General features: G+C 41.0%; 1 protein-coding gene across 1 annotated transcript in view; it reads left to right on the top strand.

Annotated features, from left to right (window-relative positions):
• Nucleotides 1-14,892, top strand: part of sntb1 (syntrophin, basic 1) — a 144,492-nt gene that overhangs the window by 41,909 nt on the left and 87,691 nt on the right. The window contains exon 2 of the mRNA XM_061916150.1: nt 11,078-11,324. Coding sequence (XP_061772134.1) covers nt 11,078-11,324 — 247 coding nt within the window. The remainder of the gene's footprint in view (nt 1-11,077; nt 11,325-14,892) is intronic.

Here is a 14,892-nt window from a genome sequence, read left to right as displayed (position 1 = left end):
CTGTTTATCGCTCATGTGGTGATGACGTCAGAACGTGACGTCTCCGAGGCAATACAGCCGCCATTTTCATTTCCAACACATTACAAACACCGGGTCTCAGCTCTGTTATTTTCTGTTTTTTCGACAATTTTTTGGAACCTTGGAGACATTATGCCTCGTCGGTGTGTTGTCGGAGGGTGTAACAATACTAACGGAGGGATTCAAGTTGCACCACTGGCCCAAAGATGCGAAAGTGTCTGCCGCCAGACCCCCATTGAATGTACCAAAGTGTCTCCACATTTTACCGGCGATGACAGACATGGCACAGAGATGTATGGATAACCGGCAGATGCATTTGCCACGATGAAGTCAAGAAAATCACAAAGGGGAGTTTTGTTGATGTTGACTTATGTGCTAATCAGACATATTTGGCTGCGGCGTGACTGCCAGCTAATCGATGCTAACATGCTATTTACCGGCGGTGCTAAGGCAGACATGGCACAGAGATGTATGGATAACCTGCAGATGCATTTGCAACGATAAAGTCAACGAAATCACAAAGGTGAGTTTTGTTGATGTTGACTGCCAGCTAATCGATGCTAACATGCTACGCTAATCGATGCTAACATGCTATTTACCGGCGGTCCTAAAGCAGACATGGCACAGAGATGTATGGATAACTTGCAGATGCATTTGCAACTATGTTACGTCTCCTTCCACCCACATTTAATGCGAAAAAAACACGTACCAATCGACGGATTTAAGTTGCTCCGGTGTGAAGAGATGCGAAAGTCCTGATCGTTTGGTCCGCACATTTTACCGGCGATGCTAACGCAGCTATTCGGCCATGCTATGGCTGTGAATAGCGTCAATAGCTATTCATGGCCATGCTATGGCTATGAATAGCGTCAATAGCTATTCGCTCAATAGCTTCAGTTTCTTCTTCAATACTTTCATGCTCCAACCATCCGTTTCAATACATGCGTAATCTGTTGAATCGCTTAAACCGCTGAAATCCGAGTCTGAATCCGAGCTAATGTCACTGTATCTTGCTGTGGTATCTGCCATTGTTTGTTTACATTGGCAGCACTGTATGACGTCACAGGGAAATGGATAGTCGCATCGCAAATAGCGAAAATCAAGCACTTTAAAGCTTTTTTTAGGTATATTTCGGGCCGGTAAGATTTTGAAAAAAACTTCAAAAAATACAACAAGCCACTGGGAACTGATTTTTATTGTTTTTAACCCTTTTGAAATTGTGATAATGTTCCCCTTTAAGATGCTTTACAGGGTCGAGTACATTTAGTGCTCCAACATAAGCGAGGCCCGTGTGAGAACAGCCACATACGTACGCAGTGTTACCCCTTGCTGTAAAGCATTATATTGTATCTATTTTTGGCCACAGTGATGCTGGTCATTCAGCTTACACCAGCTCTGCATGTACAGTAGATGAAAACAAAATGCTCCTTGGGTCACATTTTATGGATTTCTAAATTTAAGCCGCTTATGTTGTTCGTTGGCATACATGAAAACACAAACAAGACATGGTTGGCATGTTGTCGTCTTTGCTGATGCTTGAACAAATCCATTAGCCGTTATTCAAATCTATAACCTAAAATTGCAGATGAGAGTCAGGGTGTTATTTCACTTTTGCAGACGGCTTTGAGGACAGTCCCATAATGCCACACTTCCCTCCGTGTCAGCTTTCATCCGCAGGTTGGTGGTTAGGCTTGTTACAGTTTCTCTCTGCCTCTCCTGACAATAGTGTGCAGGCTGGATTCCAAATGCCACCAGCCAGCGGCGTGTATATGTCTGTTCAACAAAACAAGCATATAAAGAATGGAGAAAAGTGAGAAAAACATGTTTAACACAATTTGCAGTCATGTGGTTGTTATGATAGAATATACTGTACATTCAATGACAGCTAACAACACCCAAAACTTAAGTGCGTGCATGTGTTACGTACGTTACACATTATATCGTACAGGATGTCCGAGAAGCCAAAAGAGGGCCAGAGATACTGTGTAAAATACATTGAAAAATAAGCGCTCAGGAGATATCTATGTTCAGTAAATGTTGCAAACAGCCCCTTTAAGAGACACATTTTTTTCTGTTGAGTGTTTTAATGTGTTTATCTTCTATGGTTTTAATTTGTAAAAGTTTTTTTATTTTATTTATTTTTTTATTAAGTGTGTTGGATGCATCACACCCTGTTTATGTTGTGTCACACACATTTACATCCTGTTGTTATATTGCTTTGAGTATAGATCGATTTCTCTGTCTAAGGCAGGGGTGTCAAACATACGGCCTGTGGGCCGGATCAGGCCCGCCAACAGGCTTTATCCGGCCCGCCTGATGAGTCTGAAAGAAACTGCTGTTCTGAATGTGTCCACTGGATGTCACAATAGCAATTACGTTAGGACCAGCAAGAGGTACAAAGTAAAGCGTGGAAACTTAAAACCTGCCGTTTTGTGTCTTCCGCTTCAAACACATCGTTATTTGGCACCCTTACGCCCCAGTAATGTCTTTGTGTGAGTTCAAAGAATAGACGGTAGTATCTTGTATACCCGGATAGTCAACTTTTACCTTGGAAATATTTTTTTGTCTTGAAAATCAACTTTTACCATTGCAAGATGCCTCGTTGTCGTTTTTTTTATAACATTAATAATAATAATAATAATAGATAGATAAAACTATTTTTTATACACCCAAAACGCTTCGGAATATTACAGCCATAAGAGGCAGCACTTGGACCAAACCTGTGAAATAAGGTGTTCTACCAACGGGTTCTATGATTACCGCTTTGACTAAACTATGAAAATATAGTGGAAAACTTAACCTTTTGAATAATTTTACCTCCGATTCTCACGGTTTGTTGAGTTAACTCTGGATTGATACGTGGACATGACAAAGGAGGTGTTTGATACCCCGAAGAGTTTACTTGTTGGGTTTTTTGTTCAATCCCAAAAAGACTGCGACTTAAAGTTTAATCCTGGCTTTGTAGATCAACTGAGACCACGTCTGTTTTTGAAACTGCACCAATTTCCTCAGAATTTTCAACAAACTTGAAATGTTTTTTCTAGAGGATTATTTGTGATTTGTGCGTTTTCACAATGTGCTTGTTCTATTTTTGGCCAAAGTAAAACCAAGTAAACAACCTGGAGTTGTCTTTATTTTAAAGTTATCATGCCATGATTTTACCATTTCGGCCCAAATGGGAATGGATTTTCCTCCACGCGGCCCCTGAGCTAAAATGAGTATAATCTAGGTTTAATCTACACCAGTGTTTTTCAACCACTGTGCCGCGGCACACTAGTGTGCCGTTAGATACAGTCTGGTGTGCCGTGGGAGATTATGTAGTTTCATCTATTTGTGTTAAAAATATTTTTTGCAAACAAGTAATTATAATCTCTGCGATGAGGTGGCGACTTGTCCAGGATATACCCCGCCTTCCGCCCGATTGTAGCTGAGATAGGCACCAGCGCCCCCGTCTACCCCAGAGGGAATAAGCGGTAGGAAATGGATGGATGGATGGATGGATAAATATAATCCGCAGATAATGTGCCGTTGTTGCGTGTCGCTTAGGGGTGTAACGGTACACAAAAATTTCAGTTCGGTATGTACCTCGGTTTAGAGGTCACAGTTCGGTTAATTTCCGGTACAGTAAAAAAAACACAAAATACACATTTTTGGGTTATTTAGTTACCAAATTTGTAAACGATGGTATAACATACATATACACACAGGGTCCTTTGCCAAGGTTAATGTGGTCAACATATATAAAATAAAAACTAAATAAGATAAGGCTCAGAATGGTTTCTTAACAAAATATTTCTACATATAAAGTACTTTTTTTTATTGATTGATTGAGACTTTTATTAGTAGATTGCATACTACACTACATTCTCCGTACAATTGACCACTGAATGCAAACACCCCAATAAGTTTTTCAACTTGTTCAAGTCGGGGTCCACGTTCATCAACACCCATCCCCCCCCAGCCTGGCTAACTTGGCAGGAAGAGGATATATGGGCGTATTGTTTTTCCACCATAGAAGTGGGTCAAAATCTAGTTTCTAATGCTATACAGCAACCCCCTGCGACCCCGAACGGGACAAGCATTAGAAAATTGATAGATGGATGGTCTTAAATCTGCTGCTATAAAAACATTTGTTATTGCTTCAGCCCTGCCTGACTCGCCGAGGAGAGGCTGCTTGAATGCGGTGGTGACGCTTCAAAGTAGTTAGCATGTTGGACGTGTTTGCAGAAGCGTACCCTACTGCTGCTGAACAATGTCGGCAAACCTCCGTCCTCCATTGTTGTATCGCACCGCGCAGCCAAAGTGTTCCCAAACGGGAGATGTTAATGAGGCAGGAGGGTCTTCCAGCTCTAGCTTTTGCATGTTGTCCTAGCCCAGTCGCTGCTAGCCTGCCGTGTATTGTGCCTCGCTCTGCATTGTTTACACAACCTGTGGTGCGCTACCTAATATTTCCGTGTGAAAACTCTTTCGGTACACCTCAGAACCGAAACCCCCATACCGAAACAGTTAAATACAAATACACGTACCGTTACACCCCTAGTGTCGATGCTGTCTGGAACTCGGCAGAGTAACCATGTTATTCTCTTCAATATCAGTAGGTGGAAGCTGATAGCTAATTGCTTTGTAGATGTCGGGAATACGTCCTGTGAGACGACAATGGTTTGCCGTGCTCACAATATGCACGCGACAGCGGTAGGCATCGTGGAGGTAAAAATATATTTAATGCTTAAACCAAAAATAAACAAAAGGTGAGCGCCCCTAAGAAAAGGAATTAAAGCTTGGCTGGCTATGTAGAACAAAATTAAAACTGAACAGGCTACAAAGTAAACAAAAACAGAATGCTGGACTACAGCAAAAACTTGCAGCGTGTGGAGCAGAGACGGCGTCCACAAAGTACATCCGTACATGACATGACCACCAACAATGTCCACACAAAAAAAGATGGCAACCACTTAAATATTCTTGATTGCTTAAACAAAGCAGGTGCGGGGAATAGCGCTCAAAGGAAAACATGAAACTGCAATAGGAAAATACCAAAAAACAGGAAAAGCCACCAAAATAAGAGCGCAAGGCAAGAACTAAAACACCATCCATGGGAGCACAACCAAAAAACTTAAAATAAGTCACGTCGTGATGAGACGAGCTATAGTGATGCATAGTTGGTTATGGTTTGAATTCATATCCAACAATTGCGACAACATCTTTTTATTGTCTACTGAGTTTCATTTCTTAAAGATTTCTGCTGGTGGTATGCCTCCGGATTTTGTTAATTAAAAAAATGCGTGTTGGCTCAAAATAGGTTGAAAAACACTGATCTACACAATTTAATATCTTAGTTGCTCAGACAGTAATGTGTTGATAGTCTCGAGCTATATGTCGTATTATGTATGTGTGCTTTGGTTGAGATTTTTTTCCTGGTCTCAAACTGAGCCCCTGCCACCCACAAGAGTTTACTTTGGAACTTGCTTTCTTCTCCTCCTCCTCCTCACCCCATGGTTTACCTTTTTCCCGCCTTTCCTTTTCTGTCTACACTGTATGATGTACTGTATGTCTGAGCGTGTTTGTACTGAAAATTTAATTTTGTTGTACTTTTTAAGTGTATTGACAATAAAGTTCCATTTCATTCCAAGTTTAGAATAGGGAGAGTTATTTTTTAATGACAAAAAAGATGTCAATCTCTCTTGTTTTCATTTTAGCGTTTAAACAAACTAGTGGTAGCTTGCTTCCCCAGTAATGAGCAGTGTCTCCAGTTTGTGACTTTATTAAGTGTTACAATCACGGTTTTAGAATAATTAAAATTTTAAACGGTAATACTAGCCATGCAGTGTTTTACTATTTTTTTAAATTTTACCGTTTTTGTTGTATCCCTTGTTTGCTATAACATAATCTTTATTATTTTGGCCATTCTTGTCATTGATCGCCAGGAGGAAAAGTGAAAATAAACCCTGTAATTTTTTTTATCCGTGGGGTCACCGTCAGCCTGTTGCTATTGTGGAAGATAGGAACAGCTGATTGAAAGAAGTCACGCGGCAGAAACTTTATGCCCTGTCGAGGTGGCCGTTAAAACTGAAAATGAAAAAATAGTACCACTTTTGTTTTTATGGTGACATTTTGACGACTAAGCTTCCTGTTAAATCTGCTGACTTTGTTTGATTTATTTTTTTTATAGTGTGTAACTTCTTTTTTTAATTCAATAGTTTTTTTTTTGTCAATGTGCTGGCACTCTGGTTATATCTAGAAATGCACACATTCATTAATATCACAGTGCCAAACAATCTGATATGTATGATTTAGATTTTTTAAATCCCCTTTTTAACTCTGTTGCCCATTAGCTTCTGTTTCCACTGGTAGGAAATGGATGGATGGATGGATGGAATTTACATGGCAGTCATTACAGCGGAAACTCTTATCGGTAGTGATTTTACATATTAATCATTATTCTTACATACTGATCTGCAGCAAAAGTGGTACTGTTACTTCAATCAATCAATCAATGTTTACTTATACAGCCCTAAATCACTAGTGTCTCAAAGGGCTGCACAAACCACCACGACATCCTCGGTAGGCCCACGCAAGGAAAACTCACACCCAGTGGGACATCGGTGACAATAATGACCCAGTGGGACGTCGGTGACAATGATGACTATGAGAACCTTGGAGAGGAGGAAAGCAATGGATGTCGAGCGGGTCTAACATGATACTGTGAAAGTTCAATCCACAATGGATCCAACACAGTCGCGAGAGTCCAGTCCAAAGCGGATCCAACACAGCAGCGAGAGTCCCGTTCACAGCGGGGCCAGCAGGAAACCATCCCAAGCGGAGGCGGATCAGCATCGCAGAGATGTCCCCAGCCGATACACAGGCAAGCAGTACATGGCCACCGGATCGGACCGGACCCCCTCCACAAGGGAGAGTGGGACATAGAAGAAAAAGGAAAGAAACGGCAGATCAACTGGTCTAAAAAGGGAGTCTATTTAAAGGCTAGAGTATACAAATGAGTTTTAAGGTGAGACTTAAATGCTTCTACTGAGGTGGCATCTCGAACTGTTACCGGGAGGGCATTCCAGAGTACTGGAGCCCGAACGGAAAACGCTCTATAGCCCGCAGACTTTTTTTGGGCTTTGGGAATCACTAACAAGCCGGAGTCCTTTGAACGCAGATTTCTTGCCGGGACATATGGTACAATACAATCGGCAAGATAGGATGGAGCTAGACCGTGTAGTATTTTATACGTAAGTAGTAAAACCTTAAAGTCACATCTTAAGTGCACAGGAAGCCAGTGCAGGGCTTGGACAAACTACATCTTTGACCTTGAGCTGATTATTTATTAGATAAGTGGTGTGGCTCAGCTGTATACTTGGCGACCGCCCGGAGAAGTCCGGTAGATTTCCAAATTTCAGTGTCTCTTTTATAAATCTCCCGGTTAAACATTTTTCGATTTTCACCCAGACATCAACTTTGAGGGTGTGCTGTGATGACAATGCCTCTAACACAGTGGTTCTTAACCTGGGTTCGATCGAATCCTAGGGGTTCGGTGAGTCTGCCTCAGGGGTTCGGCGGAAATAAAAACTTCTCCCTATCGGCGTATTATGGACACCCCCAAACAATGTTCCCTCTAATTTCCATCTGATTTGCAGGTGTGTAATTGGTTGTGAGTTCATACACTTTGTTGGTATTGTTCTTTGAACAAGGTGAGGTTCATGCACGATTAATTTTGTGCACCAGTAAAAAAAACATATAACTTTGTCTTGAATTTAAAAAAAATATTTTGTTTTGTTTTGTTTTTCGCTAAAGAAGGGTTTGGTGGATTCGTATATGAAATTGGTGGAGTTCGGTACCTCCAAAAAGGTTAAGAACCACTGCTCTAACACCCTTTCTACATGTCATCACGCCAGGATTTTCACCATGCTATCTGCGTGCCGGCCGGCCGGTCACATTTTGGTTGCGACCTCTATCTTAACGCGTACGCAACTGCAAGGCATACATGCTCAACATCCATACAGGTCACACTGAGAGTAGTGATATAAACAACTTTAACACTTTAACTAATATGTGCCACACTGTGAACCCACACCAAAACAAGAATGACATACACATTTCGGGAGAACATCCTCACTATAACACAACATAAATACGACAGAACAAATACCCAGAATCCCATGTATCCCTGACTCTTCCGGGCTACAGTATACACCCCCGCACCCCCAACCCCGCCCACCTCACTCAACCGACGCATGGGGGTGGGGGGGGGGGGGGGGGATTGGCTTGTTGGTAGCTGGGTGTATAATGTAGCCCGGATTAGTCAGGGATACATGGGATTCTGGGTATTTGTTCTGTCCTGTTTGTGTTGTGTTATAGTGCGGATATTCTCCTGAAATGTGTTTGTCATTCTTGTTTGGTGTGGGTTCACAGTGTGGCGCATATTAGTAAGAGTGCTAAAGTTGTTTAAACGGCCACCCTCAGTGTGACCTGTACTGCTGTTGAATAAGGATGCCTTGCAGTCTCTTACGTGAGTCTGCAATAGCCTCGTCTAACAATTATTCGGGCTGGCTAGCTATTTGTACAAGATGTAGAGGGCGCTAGCGGTAGTGCCATCATTGTACGCTTTTATTATTGTTCATTGGGTGAACAACAGCATACATTGGAGAGAATAATTACTCTGAAATTCGTGAGTCTCTCGGGAAAATTGGGAGGGTTGGCAGGTGTGACGCTGTCAAGTGGCATTCATATAAAACTTGCTGGCTGCACTAACATTAAATTTTCATATTAGGTGCGGGCCGCGTGTCTGAGACCCCTGGTTTATACATAGCACAAAGCAAAAAAAACTGTATGCAGTATTATTTCATTATAAATTTCAAAAGAGTTATGTGGCTCCCATTGTTTTCTTTACTTTGTGAAACGGGTCAAAATGGCTCTTTGAGTGGTAAAGGTTGCCGACCCCTGGCCTAGGACCTCCATATCCAGCAGGTGCACCTCCATGCTGGTCTGAGACCAGCCAGCCGGACAGCTGCTGCAACAGTTGGTTTGCATAGCCAAAGACTTTCTGCACAAACTGTGAGCATCTGTCTCGTCGTCCTCATCGGGGTCTCAACCTGACTGCAGTTTCTCAGAACCGACTTGAGTGGGCAAATGCTCACATACGATGGCGTCTGGCACATGAATATCGGTTTTCACTGTTTAAAGCAGATGGCGGACAGCACATGTGGTGTGTGGGAGAGCGGTTTGCTGATGTCAGCGTTGTGAATCGAGTTGCCCATGGTGGGGGTGGCATTATGGTACGGTGAGGTGTATGTAATGGACAATGAACGCAAGTGCATTGAATTGATTGCATTTTGAATGCAAAGAGATACCGTGACGAGATCCTGAGGCCCATTGTTGTGTCATTCAGCCAAGACCATCACCTCATGTTGTAGCATGACAATGCACGGCCCCATGTTGCAAGAATCTGTACACGATTCCTGGAAGTCAAAAACATCCCAGTTCTTGCATGGCCAGCATACTCACCGGACATGTCACCCATTGAGCATATTAGTGATGCTGTGGATCGGCATATACGACAGCGTGTTTTAGTTCCTGCCAATATCCAGCAACTTGGCACAGCCATAAATAGAATAGAATAGAATAGAATAGAATAGAAAGTACTCTATTGATCCCTGGGGGAAATTCAGCAAAAGAGGATTGGACCAACATTCCACAGACTACAATCAACAACCTGATCAACTCTATGTGAAGGAGATGTGTTACACTGCATGAGGCAAATGGTAGTCACACCAGATACTGATTTCTTTTCTGACCCTACCAGACCCCCAATAAAGCAAAACTGCACATTTCAGAGTGGACTTTTATTTTGGGCAGTCTAAGGCACACTGCAGTAATCATGCTGGTTAATCACACCTGTGAGGTGGGATGGATTATATTGGCAACAAAAAAGTGCTCACAAACACAGATTTAGAAAGATTTGTGAACAACATTTAGGAGGAATAGGTCTTTTGTGTGTATAGTAAAAGTTTTAGATATTTGAGTTCAACTCATGAAAAATGGGAGCAAAAACAAAAGTGCTGCTTTTATATTTTTGTTCAGTGTGCAATTATCACTTTTAACTGTGTTATCATGCATTTTATGTGTTATTTCGTACAGACAAGGTTTAATGGTTAACGTGGTGTTGTTTTTATTTGCGTATATTTTAATTATTGCTATTCTTAGTGGTAATCTGACACATTTAGTAAGAATGGTTAAGCGCAGTGCATACTATTGATACCACTGTGGGCTTTAGTGGTAATTTGATTACATAAGGCAGGGGTAGGGAACCTATGGCTCTAGAGCCAGATGTGGCTCTTTTGAGAACTGCATCTGGCTCTCAGATAAATCTTAGCTGACATTGCTTAACACGATAAGTAATGAATAATTCCGCTGGTAATCACAGTGTTAAAAATAACGTTCAAATTATAAAAAAATTCTCATTCATTTTAATCCAACCATCCATTTTCTATCCCACCTGTTCAAGAAGTTGCATTAATGGTAAGAAGTATTACATTTATTATTGGTTAGCTTTAGAATAACCATGTTATTAAAAAGAATAAGAGACTTGTTATTCTCTAAAAATGTTGGTTTTACTTAAACATGCACGCATTTAGTTGTATTCAGTGTTAAAAAATATTATATGGCTCCCACGGAAATACATTTTGAAATATTTGGCTTTCATGGCTCTCTCAGCCAAAAAGGTCCCCGACCCCTGACATAAGGTGTAGAAATATGCATAATTGGACTGAATACTTGTTGACTTTCTAATGGCCCTATGGGCCTTTAGTTTGACACCTGTGTTTTAAAAGGTTGAATTAACTTTTCATCGCCATAAATACAGTATAATAGTCATCATTTTATTTGGTGTATTTTTTAAAGAAATACCTCCTTTCACCACATTCAATGTGGCAAATCCAAGGTATTTATTAAATTCTATATCCATTCAAAACAATAGCATGACCATATCAATTGTATTAAGCAATTCCTGAATATGAAACATAGACATTTTAAACATTCTTTTTCTCTCTTCCTCGTCCAGTCAAGTACATGCGAGAGGCAACGCCGTACGTCAAAAGGGGTTCACCAGTGTCAGAAATCGGATGGGAAACGCCCCCACCAGAGTCCCCGCGTTTCAGCAGCACTCCCATCATCTCTCCGCCCGCCTCCCCCTCAGCTCAGAGCTCTCTTCTTCAGCTGCCCCTGTCCCTGCAGGGCGACCGGCGATGCTTTCCGCTCAGGATGTGTTACGTAACTCGAGCCATGACCACAGCAGACCCAGACAACAGGTAGCTGACACACAAAACTGTTTTGTGCTTACTTTCACATTCACCCACACAATCATTAACTGTAGTTTGGTCAGCAGAATATGTAGTATTTGATGCCTTTGCGCCAACTACTTTACTAGGAGATATCATCCAGTGCGAAGTATGAGTGCAACACATTCATATCATGACAGTACAGTGTGCAAAATAGTGATAGCTGAAAATGTCTGGCAATAATAATGTATTTCTGATATCCTGGTTTGCTGCTAACTATTAACATACAGCAGTTTAATGGTTGCTCACGCTATGATTGGAAACGTCTGTTATGGAGAAGACTAGAAATAAAGGTGCTGCACAGAATTCATCAAATGGGAAGGTTTTTTCCCCCTCATTTTTCATTTTCCAAAGCCTTTGTCAACACAACAAAATGTTTGTGAGAAAAATAAATGCTTGTTTTGCGTTGCTCTTCTGCTGTCCTCAGATCACCCCATTTTCTCCTTAACTTCTTGGGTGCCTATCAGAAAGAGTTTGGATCATTTTCAGGTTATGTTAGGTGGTGTCTTTAAGTTAATTGACAGGTAATATGACCAAGATTGAACAGCAGGCGCTCTGAAAGTGGTGTGGTGCCATGTCATTTATCTCTGTCCACACCCACAGACATAATTTAAAACAAATCTCCACACAAGCGGAGTTTCAAAACAATTTGTCTGCACAAAAGCAAATTCATTTGGTCCAGCAGACGCTTGAAAAAGCAGCAACAGCTGACTTGGAGGCATAAATATAGGGATTTTTACATGTGTAAGGATCTCTACATGTTATCTTCTGTGCATGTTTTAAGACGCTTGCAGATACACAGAATGATACCAACCATAATAGGGGTTTATATACTGTAGCATCGTGTAGTTGACTCTGGCTAGTAACAAATATGTTTTGCCAACTTTGTGTGTTTTCTATGTTTTTAATTCTGGCTATACCTAGGCAAGTGCCAATTAATCAAACAATACATGACAATGAACTCAATAACCTTTCCTTCATGGATACATTGCAATGTCTATGTTGTTCGCTTCTCTTGGTGCAAGAGGGGTCACTCTGTGCAAGATGTATAATTTTGCTGACAGAAATTAGGAGTACATTTTATTTCTATGTGTGTTTATATACAAACCCTGTTTCCATATGAGTTGGGAAATTGTGTTAGATGTAAATATAAACGGAATACAATGAATTGCAAGTCCTTTTCAACCCATATTCAACTGAATGCACTACAAAGACAAGATATTTGATATTCAAACTCATAATTTTTTTTTTTTTGCAAATTATAATTAACTTAGAATTTCATGGCTGCAACACGTGACAAAGTAGTTGGGAAAGGGCATGTTCACCACTGTGTTACATCACCTTTTCTTTTAATAACACTCAATAAACATTTGGGAACTGAGGAAACTAATTGTTGAAGCTTTGAAAGTTGAATTCCTTCCCATTCTTGTTTTATGTACAGCTTCAGTCGTTCAATAGTCCGGGATCTCCGTTGACAATACGACAATACAACGTATTGTCGTATTGTCGATGGGAGACATGTCTGGACTGCAGGCAGGCCAGGAAAGTACCCGCACTCCTTTTTTTAACGAGGCCACGCTGTTGTAACAGTTGTCTTGCTGAAATAAGCAGGGGCGTCAATGATAACATTGCTTGGATGACGACATATTTTGTACCAAAACCTGTATGGACCTTTCAGCACCCGCACTCTTTTTTTTACGAAGCCACGCTGTTGTGACACGTCCTGAATGTGGCTTGGCATTGTCTTGCTGAAATAAGCAGGGGCGTCCATAAAAAAGACGGCGCTTAGATGGCAGCATTTGTTGTTCCAAAACCTGTATGTACCTTTCAGCATTAATGGTGCCTTCACAGATGTGTAAGTTACCCATGCCTTGGGCACTAATGCATCCTCATACCATCACAGATGCTGGCTTTTAAAGCATTTCACAGTGGTGTAGTCTGCATGTGACAAATAAACTTGAACCTTGAACCTTTTGTACTTTGCGTCGATAACAGTCTGGAGGGTTTGCTTGCCCTTTGGTCCGGATGAGACGGTGTCGAATATTTCCAAAAACATTTTATTTTTATTTGTGTTTACTTACTTACTTACTTGTTACTTACTTAGGATAGTTAAATACTCTTGACCCCTCCAATTGCAATGGTAAAAAAAAAGCTAGAAAGAAAGGAATACTTGCAAAAATATTATAATTTTATGTTTTGATTACATGAGTGCTTAATTTAGTCCAATGCTGACAATAATGTAATTTTTCTGCAATTTATGTGGGACAATATATCGTCCAGCAAAATTAATTATCGGCCCAGCCCTAGCTCTACCTACTGTATGTTATGCTTTGGTTGCTGCTTGTTCTCTTCACAGTTTCTTGCGCGTGTGTGTACAAGTATTATATGGGAGTGTGGCTTGCAGACTCAGCGCATGAAGAAGGTGGGATAGAATGCTTACAACAATTTTGAAAGTTAGCGACTTGTAGGGAACTGCGTAAGGATTGAAAACAATCACATTAATTCATATTAAAAGGGCACTCTATATAACGGTCTTTCAATCATAGCTCGGTTGGTAGAGTGGCCGTGCCAGCAACTTGAGGGTTGCAGGTTCGATTCCCGCTTGTGCCGTCCTAGTTACTGCCGTTGTGTCCTTGGGCAAGACACTTTACTCACCTGCTCCCAGTGCCACCCACACTGGTTTAAATGTAACTTAGATATTGGGTGTCACTATGTAAAGTGCTTTGAGTCACTTGAGAAAAGCGCTATATAAATGTAATTCACATTCACATCACAATCAGTTGTGCTTGCACTATTTCTCGCAATTACAAACCCCGTTTCCATATGAGTTGGGATATTGTGTTAGATGTAAATATAAACGGAATACAATGATTTGCAAATCATTTTCAACCCATTTTCAGTTGAATATGCTACAAAGACAACATACTTGATGTTCAAACTGACAAAAAAATGTTTCTTTTGCAAATAATCATTAACTTTCGAATTTGATGTCAGCAACACGTGACGAAGTTGGGAAAGTTGGCAATAAATACTGATAAAGTTGAGGAATGCTCATCAAACACTTATTTGGAACATTCCGCAGGTGTGCAGGCTAATTGGGAACAGGTGGGTGCCATGATTGGGTATAAAAACAGTTTCCCAAAAAATGCTCAGTCTTTCACAAGAAAGGATGGGGCGAGCTACACCCTTTTGTCCACAACTGCGTGAGCAAATAGTCAAACAGTTTAAAAACAACGTTTCTCAAAGTGCAATTGCAAGAAATTTAGGGATTTCAACAATATACGGTCCATGATATCATCAAAAGGTTCAGAGAATATGGAGAAATCACTCCACGTGAGCGGCATGGCCGGAAACCAACATTGAATGACCGTGACCTTCGATCTCTCAGATGGCACTGTATAAAAAATCGACATCAATCTCTAAAGGATACAACCACATGCGTTCAGGAACACTTCAGAAAACCACTGTCACTAAATACAGTTTGTCGCTACATCTGTAAGTGCAAGTTAAAGCTCTACTAGGGACGGCGTGGTGCAGT

The sequence above is a fragment of the Nerophis ophidion genome, linkage group LG11 (genome assembly GCF_033978795.1).
Source record: "Nerophis ophidion isolate RoL-2023_Sa linkage group LG11, RoL_Noph_v1.0, whole genome shotgun sequence".
NCBI lineage: Eukaryota > Metazoa > Chordata > Actinopteri > Syngnathiformes > Syngnathidae > Nerophis > Nerophis ophidion.
This window is presented reverse-complemented; position numbering and strand designations above follow the sequence as displayed.